General features: G+C 50.4%; 1 protein-coding gene across 1 annotated transcript; it reads left to right on the top strand.

Moving 5' to 3' along the window:
• The first annotated feature begins 4,066 nt into the window (after positions 1 to 4,066).
• Positions 4,067 to 8,812, top strand: EOMES (eomesodermin). The gene is made up of 6 exons (XM_090049139.1): positions 4,067 to 4,725; positions 4,926 to 5,080; positions 5,207 to 5,328; positions 6,030 to 6,188; positions 6,318 to 6,379; positions 6,929 to 8,812. The coding sequence occupies exons 1-6, from the start codon at positions 4,067 to 4,069 to the stop codon at positions 7,650 to 7,652; spliced, it is 1,881 nt and encodes a 626-aa protein (XP_089905265.1). The 3' UTR covers positions 7,653 to 8,812.
• The last annotated feature ends 1,336 nt before the right edge of the window (positions 8,813 to 10,148 follow it).

Consider the following 10,148-nt stretch of genomic DNA (forward strand, 5'->3'; position numbering starts at 1 on the left):
CAGCAAAACTATCCATTGTGGTGGATGCCCTGAACATTAGCTGCAACCAGCCCTCACTTAAAGGATCTATCCTGAATGTAGTTTACATCGTTTTTGCATTCATATCGTTTGGATCACTCCCTGGTTAGTAAAGATCATTATCCTTAAAAGGGAATAAAAGGAAATCTGTAATTTCTAGTAATCTTTTCCCTTGTAACCATGTTGCAGAAGAAGGGAGTGTGGGTTGTTGTAATAATTTACAGGTTTGTTTTAAGGACGATTTATTTGCAAATGCTGAGTTGTCCTTCCAGAATACATCCCAGTTTCTGGTTTACTAATTTTTGCCTGTTTGTGGTTTGCATTCCAGCTATTCCTGTCGGTAGCTGATTTCCCCGATCTGTTGCTGAATTTTCACACAAACCTCTTTCTTTAGCATATGTTTGGATAGAAAGGAATAAATATGTTAATCTTTATTCCTGGCTTCTGCCTTTTTAAAACGTTTAATTTGACCCCGATGGCAAAACTATCTACTCCTCCCTGTCACATTTTCCATGTGCCTTAATTACTGTTATCCCTCTGTAATTGTAAAAAGGTTACTCTCATGATATTTCAGCGAATGTTGAAGATAACGATGGTTAGGTTTTGTAGAGATTTTTTTTTCTCTTTAAAACTGGTGTTATTTGTTTTAATGAACTCATTCTGACTATATTTTACCAAATGGATTTTAAACTGCTACAGATTATGTTTGCTTTAAAAAAATATATAGTTCAAGAGTGAGCTAAAAATCTCACTTATTTAATCTCAGGATAGCATTACATGATGTTGATTCCTATAGTAGTATAATATAACTTTACATCCTTTCCCCCTTAGGGTCAAAAACACTTTAAAACCATTAATTATCTCCGTCTCGCAAAACATCCATAGGAAGTAAATGAATATTTATTCCCACGTGACAAGTGAAAACATGGAGGCATAAAAAGGATGTAGCTAATTCTTTTTTTTTTAAAGCCACTGAATTTCCAAGCACCCAAACTGAAACATGCTGGGCCTGATACTCAGAGCTGTTGAGTACCCATAGCTCATTGATTTCAGAAAATGCTGCATATGTTCAACAGTTTTGAAAACAAGGACCAAGATATCTAGCACAAGTCAAACTGAAGCCGCTTGACATACGTGGTACGTGTGGAAAATTTTGGATTTGGAAACATGATATGCAAAAAAAAAATCTATGACAGTTTAAGCAAGAACTCCTAACACCCCCTTCCCCGACCCCCTTACACACCTCAGGCACCAATCGTAGAAAAGTCCTTCCTTCTGTGTGTGATCAAGTCATTTTTACTTTTTTACTCAAAAAAGGCAAACCTTCCCCTTTCAAATACGTAGCAAACAGAAAAGGTTCCCAACTTCTGAGCTGTTATTTTAAGAGAGTCAAAAGGGTGAGTCAGCAATGGTGAGAAATGTTTTTACAAAATAAGGGAAAAGATTATTAGGCTGAAAAACAACAACCCCCAAACAGCCGCATATCTCTTGGAGGAGCCAGGAGAAACTAGGATGACCTGTAAATCTTGAGCTACTTGCTATTGTCCTGGCATCAGGTCTTCTCTGACCGACACGGAAGGTGACTGGCATGCTTCTGTTAGTGAAGAAAGTAAAGGGTTGGTTTTCTTCGGGGAGTTATCATAGATCCCCTGGGGTATATATATGAAAAACTAATGGCAAATAGAAACGATCTACTGGATCATGAAGTCTTTTCTCCTTTCATGAGCCGTTCAACAAAGAGCTTAAGCAAGTGTTTAAGTCCCACGCAGTTAAGCGCTTTGTTGTAACACAGACTTCATTCGCAGGCAAGAGGTACGCTTCACCCAAAAGACAAAAAGTGAGGCGTACAAGTACATCTTCAGCAATTGCCCCTGTACAACCTACAGCGCACATAAAACTGCGGGCATTCTGGAATAAACCTCTCTTTTAAATGTAGTGACCCTCACGTATTTAAATCAAGTCAAACAGGATGAAATCAGATGAAAGCCGGATCTTCTTTCCCCGTTCATTTTTTGTGGTTTGGAGGTTATTTTAGTAGGTTTACGAATATGACACTCTTCTTTCTGTTTCTTAAAAGTCTCTTCTGGCTGATGTACATGGTGACATCTGAAGTGTTTGAAGGAGCCAGTTACACAACTGTAGCCCCACACGTGACTATAGCACGGGGCGACCTGGCGGAGGTGGGGTTGAGAAGCGATGGTCTCGAGCCCGTGATTCAAGACCCCGGCTCAGAGCAGCGCACGACGGGAGGCTGAACTTTGTTTTAAGTGTATCCGAGGACGGCTGCGTGCCTCCGATGCTCAGGGTCTCCTTGGGATTCGTGAAGCGCGGCTCTGAATGCTGGTTGCTTCTGTAAAAAAATATAGACTAGATGCCCTATGATTTGTCCAGCTACTCTGTCTTCAGTGGCAAGGTTTATCGTCTGTTGGTTTCAGGCAAAGAACAAACTAACCAAGGTAAAATCCCGCCGTGGATGCTCAAGTCATTTCCTCAGCGAGGAAATCAAATACGAATGAACCCCTCATGTGCGCGCACAGCTCAGCCCTGCAGCTCTTGGTGGTGTAAAAATCACATCGTCGAGCGCAGCTTTGCCTGAGAAGGCGCCGAATATGGCCCCACAATGAACGAGCAGAGGCTCTTTTCCTTATTTCTCTGCCGGGCAGCGGCTTCACCGGTGGCTCCCCCCTGGACTGCGGGAATGGAGAGGCCGGGATCATCCAACTTCGTGGGAGAGGGTCTGACACGTTACTGAAGTCCCGCTGGAAATTGACTAAAATCCCCCCGGAAACTGACAGGAAATGATTGAAATCGCAGCTGGCTCAGAGAGGCGGCGTGTGGGGTTTAAGGCAGGTGGGAACAGGCTCCTTCTTATGTCTCCCCGCCGGAGAAAGGATCCAGCTCCTGCAGCAGAGCAGGGAGCTGTCTTCCTCCACCTGCTCTGGGGAGGGGGTGGGGGAGCAGGTTGAGAAGCGGGGGGAAAAATCCCAGCGCTAGGGTTTAACAGATGGGGAAAGGAGAATGTACGAGGCAAATCTTTTGTTCGCCGCCTGCACGCGTGGTGTCAACCTTTGTGCTTCCAGTCGTTTACCATGTCTGTCTGTCTGTCTTAGAGGCAAGAAAAGGTGGGGGGGGCAGAATCAGCTCGCTCCCATGTCAGAGCCTGAGTCGAGATCCGTGTGCTCCTCTGCTTTGCTCTAGCTGGGCTCTAACAGTGCTCCTCTGCCGCGCGGGGAAGGGAGCTCTGCTCCTGTTCCTCATCCCTGGCCACTTTGGTGCTGAATAGCGGAGGAGGCGAAGCTCTGCGCTTCGTCCCTGTCCAGCCCCGCAACCCGCTGCGTGGTGCGGGGCTGCTCCCGGAGTCTGCCGCCCCCCGTCCTCCGCGGGGGGGTTACGGGGATGAGGAGCTGAGGGGTGCTCAGGGCTCCCTTTCAACCCAGACGGCAGAGAGCTGGGAGCCGGGAGGAGGGCGGGCAGGGAAGCGATGAGGCGGCGCCACCAGGGTTGCCCCGCGCCGGAGGGGCGCTCCCTGCTCCGTGCGCCCCGGGGAGGGCTGAAAGCAGGCGGCATGCCGCACGGGGAGCCGCAGGCAGCTTGTGGTACTTGCTTGGGACCACCTCGTGCCGCGCGTGTCCCTGCGCCGGGCGTAGGGGGCTCCCGCGGCGCCGCCTGCGTTGGTCCCGGGAGAGCCGGGTGCAGGGGCCCTGCGTGGGCCAGCTCTGCTGCCCGCACACTGGGCTAGGGCTTCCTGGCCTCGGCGAGCCGAAGCGGCGGGACCCAGCCCAGCCGCTCGCTCCCTCGGGCCCGGCCGGGCAGGGGCTATCGCGTCCCTCCCGCCCCCCTGCAGCCGGCTGAAAGGCGAGGGGGGAGTCGCAGGTGACTTGTTCCAATTAGTGCCTGTCTAATTCAATTAGTGTCAGGCGCCTCAGCCAATGGGCCGCGCGTGGGGCGCCGCAAGCCCCGCCCCGGCGGCTCGGGGGCCCGGCGCGCCTCTATAAATAGTGCGGGCGCCGAGCGCGGCTGGCTGAGCGCGTGTGTCCGCGCCGCCGCGATGCAGCTGGGGGAGCAGCTTCTGCCCGGCGGCCCCTTCTACCGCAGCGGCGCGGGCTCGCCCCCGCTGGACAAGGGCGCCAAGAAGCTGGGCGGCGCGATGCTGGAGGCCGAGGCGGGCCAGGCGCCGGGCGCCTTCGCGGGCGCCAAGACCGACGGGCGCAAGGGCGCGGCGGGCGGCGAGGAGGAGCTGGGCGCGGGCGCGGCGCGGTACTCGCTGGACGGGCTCAGCCCTGAGCGCTACTACCTGCCGTCCCCGGGGCCACCGGGCGCCGAGCTGGGCGCGCCCTGCTCGCTCTTCCCCTACTCGGCGGCGGCGCAGCACGGCCCCGTGTACCAGGCGCCGGCCGGGGGCCGCTACCCCTACGGCTCCGTGCTGCCCCCGGCCGGCTTCCCCGCCGCCGCCGCCGCCGCCGTGTGTCCGCCCGGCGCCCGGCCGCAGTTCGGGGCCGCGGGCAGCGCGGGCGGCGCCTACCAGTACGGCCAGGGCGGGCCCCCCGCCGGCCTCTATGGGCCCTACCCGGCGGCCGGCGCCTGCGGCGGTCTGGGCGCCCTCGGCGCGGCCGCGGGGGTCCGCGCCCAGGTCTTCCTCTGCAACCGGCCGCTTTGGCTCAAGTTCCACCGGCACCAGACCGAGATGATCATCACCAAGCAGGGCAGGTAGGAGCCCCTTCCCCGCGCCTCACGTCCAGGACGGAGCCGGCGCCGCGACCGCTCTCTGCTCGGCGTGTCCCCGCCTCGGCTCTGCTCCCTCCGCCCGGCTCCTGGGTTGCCCCCAGCGAAACCCCTGCCTGAGAGCGGGGCTCCGGGGGTCCCGATCTGCGCTTATCTCTCTCTCTCTCTCCTCCCCTTTTTTGCAGGCGCATGTTTCCCTTCCTGAGCTTCAACATCACGGGCCTGAACTCCACGGCCCACTACAACGTGTTCGTGGAGGTGGTGCTGGCGGACCCCAACCACTGGCGCTTCCAGGGGGGCAAGTGGGTGACATGCGGCAAGGCGGACAACAACATGCAAGGTGTGCGGGGCTTGCTGCCCACTGCCTGGTCACTTGGCTGCCCTGTCCCCTACCCCAAGGGGGGCCAGCCACTCTTGTTCTGACTTGGTGTGGGTTTTGCCTCCCTCTTCCTTCCCCCCCCCCCAGGTAACAAGGTGTATGTTCACCCTGAATCCCCCAACACTGGAGCTCACTGGATGAGGCAGGAGATCTCCTTCGGGAAACTGAAGCTGACCAATAATAAAGGTGCTAACAACAACAATGCCCAGGTAAATGAGGGGCTTGTCAGCTGCATAAATGACAAACTGTGGTGGCAAGGGGTCCTTGGGGCTTCTTAAGCAGCAGGGTAAAGACCTTAGCTAGGCAGGATGTGCTGTTCTTTGACTTCACCCCTGTATCAAATAATTATGTTGCTGTATTGAAGTCTCAATCTGGAGCACTAATAAGTAGACATTGGGTGAAATGTTCACTTTCTGTTTAGTCTCATAGGTTTTCTTTCCCTTGGTGGGGTTTTCATCTCTTCTAAAGCTTAAAGATGAAGGTACAACTTGCCTTTGCAAAGAGGTTAAGTTTGTATTCATGGTAAAGTTAGCACCCAAGCCTAGGAGCATGGGTTTACACACCGTAATTGTTCATGAAATCCTTTTTAAGTGGTATAGACTGCCAACACCCATTCACAAAATAAACCCATGAAATTTCAAATAGGAATCCATGGCATCAAAAACATCCTGACTTCTTCTTATCTTTTTGAGTTCTTTGCAATAGGAGAAATACTCTTTTTTTTTTGGCACTCAAGCAAAACCAGAGAGCGCTTTTACTTTTTCTTGTTTTCCAGTGGGAGCTTTCTCTCTAACACAGTTGAGAGCCATTGGTCTTAAAATGAGTTTTTCTTCTATCCCTAATATGTAAGATTTTAGCTGCAGTTCTATGTAGTTGATGGAATATCGGCTTTTGGCATTGCTGTTTTTAGATGATAGTGCTGCAGTCTCTACACAAATACCAGCCGAGACTTCACATTGTAGAAGTGACTGAAGATGGAGTCGAAGATCTCAATGACTCTTCAAAAACTCAGACATTTATTTTCCCGGAAACACAGTTCATAGCAGTTACTGCGTATCAGAATACTGATGTAAGTGAGGGTGCGGAGGGAGACTAAATCTATAGCCTAATGTGCTTGACGCTTTTTTTCCCCCCCAGCATAATCGCTGTCTCTTTTTTTTTTTTTTTTTTTTTTTTTTTTTGTTCTTTTTTTCCTTAGATCACCCAGCTTAAAATTGACCATAACCCTTTTGCAAAAGGCTTCAGGGACAACTATGATTCGTAAGTATAATTCTGCTGTTGTTTATCCAGGTTGTGCTCATTAAGAGGCACATGTATGTCTTTAACTTTTTTAAAGTCCATCCTGTTCCCCGTGTCCCTACAGAAAGATGTTGGCATTATTTTTATATGCCCTCACTTGACTGTGCTCAGGTGAGTTTACATAAATTTAGGCAAGCCAATGCTCTTGGTTACAAGGCAGTAGCAGATCTGTGATCCATCACAAATTGGTTGCATTTTTGTCTATACAAAGTTCCTGCTTTATATGATGGAAACGCAATGGTTTACAAAAGAAAAAAATTATATACCATCTGCAGTGGGCTCGTCTAGCATTGAAATGTTGCATGCTAATAGGAGCGGCACTTGAGTATTTTAGGCCTGTAAATACCTAAGTTGGGGATGGAGGTGGATGAGGCTAACTCGGCAGAACAGATCAAGTGGTCCAAATGCCAGAATTTTAGCCATAACACATAGTTCAGTCCATCTTGCTTTTTAATGCCAGTACATGGAATTATAAAGAACAGCACTTAGTGTTTCTTTTTTGCATTGTAGCATGTACACAGCTTCAGAAAATGACAGGTTAACTCCATCTCCCACGGATTCTCCTAGATCCCACCAGATTGTCCCAGGAGCCCGGTACAGTGTGCAGCCATTCTTCCAGGAACAGTTTGTCAACAACCTACCACCAGCCAGATTTTACAATGGTGAGAGAACAGTACCTCAGACAAATGGCTTGCTCTCACCCCAGCAAAATGAAGAAGTGGCCAATCCCCCCCAGAGGTGGTTTGTTACTCCTGTGCAGCAGCCTGGTGCCAACAAACTGGACATGAACTCTTACGAAGCAGAGTATTCACCAAGCACTTTGCTCCCCTATGGCATTAAATCGCTTCCGCTTCAGACATCCCATGCATTGGGATACTATCCTGATCCAACGTTTTCATCTATGGCGGGGTGGGGAAGCAGAGCCTCTTATCAGAGAAAAGTGACATGGACTTCACGAACAAGTCCTTCAGGCTTCTCTGAAGACCAGCTTTCTAAAGAGAAAGTTAAAGAAGAAATTGGCTCATCCTGGATAGAGACCCCACCTTCCATAAAGTCTCTAGATTCAAATGATTCGGGGGTCTACACGGGTGCTTGTAAGAGAAGACGACTCTCCCCTAGCACTTCTAGCAATGAAAACTCTCCTACAATGAAATGTGAGGACATTAATGCTGAGGACTATGGCAAAGACACTTCAAAAGGCATGGGCTACTATGCTTTCTATACTAGTTCTTAAACTGTTTTTATCCTGTCCAGCTAAATTTTTCAGGGTGGCCTTGGTGTTTTTTTTTTTTGTTTTGTTTTTGCATTAAAATTGCCAAAAAGACTCTTGCCTTCCACCTTGAATTGTTTTGTGCAATTCTATAGAAGGTGCCAAAGCTTTTTGACTGCTGCAGGGTGGGAAGGATAATAGCATTTGACTAACAATTTTAGGATGAAGTGCAAGGGGCTATTGTAAGGATCCTGGCTTTTTACAATGTGGCTTATTTATTGGAGACACTAAAGTGTATAGTTTGGCTGGCCTGGCAGCCAATGGGTAAGTGCTATGCACTACCAAATGGGAGATGTGGGTGTGGATCCTAAACTCTTTTTCTAGGTCTCTTGAGCAAGAAGGGGCTCTGAGTTGCTGCACGGGTGCTACTTCTCTGCCTGAAGCAGAGCAGGCCCTATTCCAATGGTACCTGCACGCTTGGTCAGAAACTTCTAACATTTGGAGTTGCTTGGGCAGAAAGCAGCTGAGCCAAGGGAGGAATAAAACCCTTTGGGAGAAGGGGTTGATGTGAATGCCCTGTTACCCAGGCCCTGGTTCTGATGACCAAATCTGCCTTTTTCCTTGTCTAGGATAGGATGAAAAGACTCTAAAAATTCTGGATGTGGAAGCTATGAGGATCTTCATAGAGGTGGCCAAAAAATTGTACAGCTGTATTTTTTTTTCCTTTTGTCTAAGTACACTGTAGAATACTGTGGAATATTGTATGAATAGTCTACATATAGAAGTCTGGTTGGGATCAGCAAAAGTTGGTGCTTTTTGGAGTTCTTGTTTTTTGGAGTGTTGGTTTTTTGTTTTTGTTTTGTTGTTTTTTAAAAGGCAATTCCCTTCTTCCCTCCCAGTTCTTCAAACTTAAGCAATTGGAGCATTAAAATAAGTCATCAGCAGGCTATCCACTTACATGCAAGTAAAGTGACTTTCTTTTTCAGCTGCCCCGTATTACTTTGAAAGTGCAACTTCTCCATTCACTCCTATTTGCAAAAAAATAAAAAATAAAAAAAGTCCCAACACTTTGAGGAAAACTCTTGAACCTAAAGAGCTGATATGCACAGACTTTTAAAATTCAGGTCTCTTGGGGTTCTTTTTTTATGTACATAGTAGTCATTTTTAATAAAGTGGTATGTATGCTGGGGCAACAAGAGGGCTGGCTCTTTTTTCTGTGTGTGTGCCGTTTTTGCTTTTTGTTGGTGGGTCTTTTTTCTTTCTTTCTTTCTCTTTTTTTTCCCCTTCTCTCTACAAGCCCTGTATGGATGGACCTGGCTTTGGAAGTGCAACAGGAATTCTTCTAGGAGCCAGACGGGCTAGTGACATAAGACACCCTTAACGGTAAGAGAATAGACTTGCCCAAGGCACAGAGGGGCTCGTTTGATCGGTGGATCATTATCTTATTTTATTTTTTTTATTATTTGACGGTCCTAGGGACAGCGGGGAATTCGCCTCTTCTAGAGGAGGGGAAACCATGCTTTTGATCGCTCAGCTCCGGTCTAGGGTCGCTAGATTGAATGAACTGGATGCCCAGCTTCTCGATTCCCCGCCGGTTCTCAGGCCCTAGCCCCGGCTGCGTGCAAGCTGTCGGGACGGTGCAGGGCTGGGCTGAGCGCCCCGGCTGCGGTCTCCCCCTCGCTGCGAGGCGGTAGCATCAGCGCGCTCCCACCCCCCGCAGCCGGCAGTGGTGCGCTTCAAATGCCCCCCTCCCCAGGCCCCCCAGCATGCGCCTCGAATGCCAGCTCCCAGGCGCAGGCGCAGGTGCGGCTGAGGGGGTGGCGAGGTGTCAGCTCGGCCCCGGGCCCGGGTGCGGGGAGACGTGTGAATTTCACTTATCACCTCCTGCAAGCTTCTCAATAAAGAGCCGCTCTGCAAAGATGCGACGGGAGCTCCCCCCGCTCGCGTCTCTCTGCACCGTCCCAGCTCGCAGCAGCGCTCCTCTTAACCCGGGGTTTTTGCCGCCCCACCCCCCCTCCCCGGCTTTGAGGCAATTCCCCCTTCCCACTGCTTCATTCCCCGCCCCATCCTCGGCTTCCCTGAGGAAATGCAGGCGATAATAGGATTAACTAAGCCCCCGCTGCAAACAATGAGCCAAACCCCGTAGCACGCGGAGCCTCCCCCACCGCCCTAACGCAATCAGACTGGGCATTTGCATCCTTCTCCGCGGTCCCTGACGCTGTGCACGTGCAAAAAAGCCCAACAAAAAACCAACCAGTCCCCTTAAAATCCCACCTACCCTATCGGCGTCCTCGAAGGGGGAGAGCAGCTGCCACCCAGGGCCCAACTTGCCCTTACTTCCCCGGTGGAAAATAAAACCACGGGGCCCAGTGGCTTCAAAGAGGAGTTTTCGTTGTGCCCGGAGGTGGCAACGCCTCCTAAAGCCTCACCCCGTCGCTGTCCTTCCACCGAGGCAGCTAATTTCTTCTTCTTTTTTTTTTTTTTTTGGTTGACCCTTTGGCAGTTATAGTGCTGTTCTGG

This window comes from Crocodylus siamensis, chromosome 5, assembly GCF_052110815.1.
Source record: "Crocodylus siamensis isolate JL-2025a chromosome 5, ASM5211081v1, whole genome shotgun sequence".
NCBI lineage: Eukaryota > Metazoa > Chordata > Crocodylia > Crocodylidae > Crocodylus > Crocodylus siamensis.

What these genes read in the sequence shown, in the direction of transcription:
- EOMES (XM_090049139.1), top strand. Translation starts at nt 4,067, where the DNA reads ATGCAGCTGGGGGAGCAGCTTCTGCCCGGCGGCCCCTTCTACCGCAGC. An exon ending in GGCGGACAACAACATGCAAG is followed by an intron (nt 5,081 to 5,206) that starts GTGTGCGGGGCT and finishes CCCCCCCCCCAG; the next exon opens with GTAACAAGGTGTATGTTCAC. An exon ending in CTGCGTATCAGAATACTGAT is followed by an intron (nt 6,189 to 6,317) that starts GTAAGTGAGGGT and finishes TTTTTTCCTTAG; the next exon opens with ATCACCCAGCTTAAAATTGA.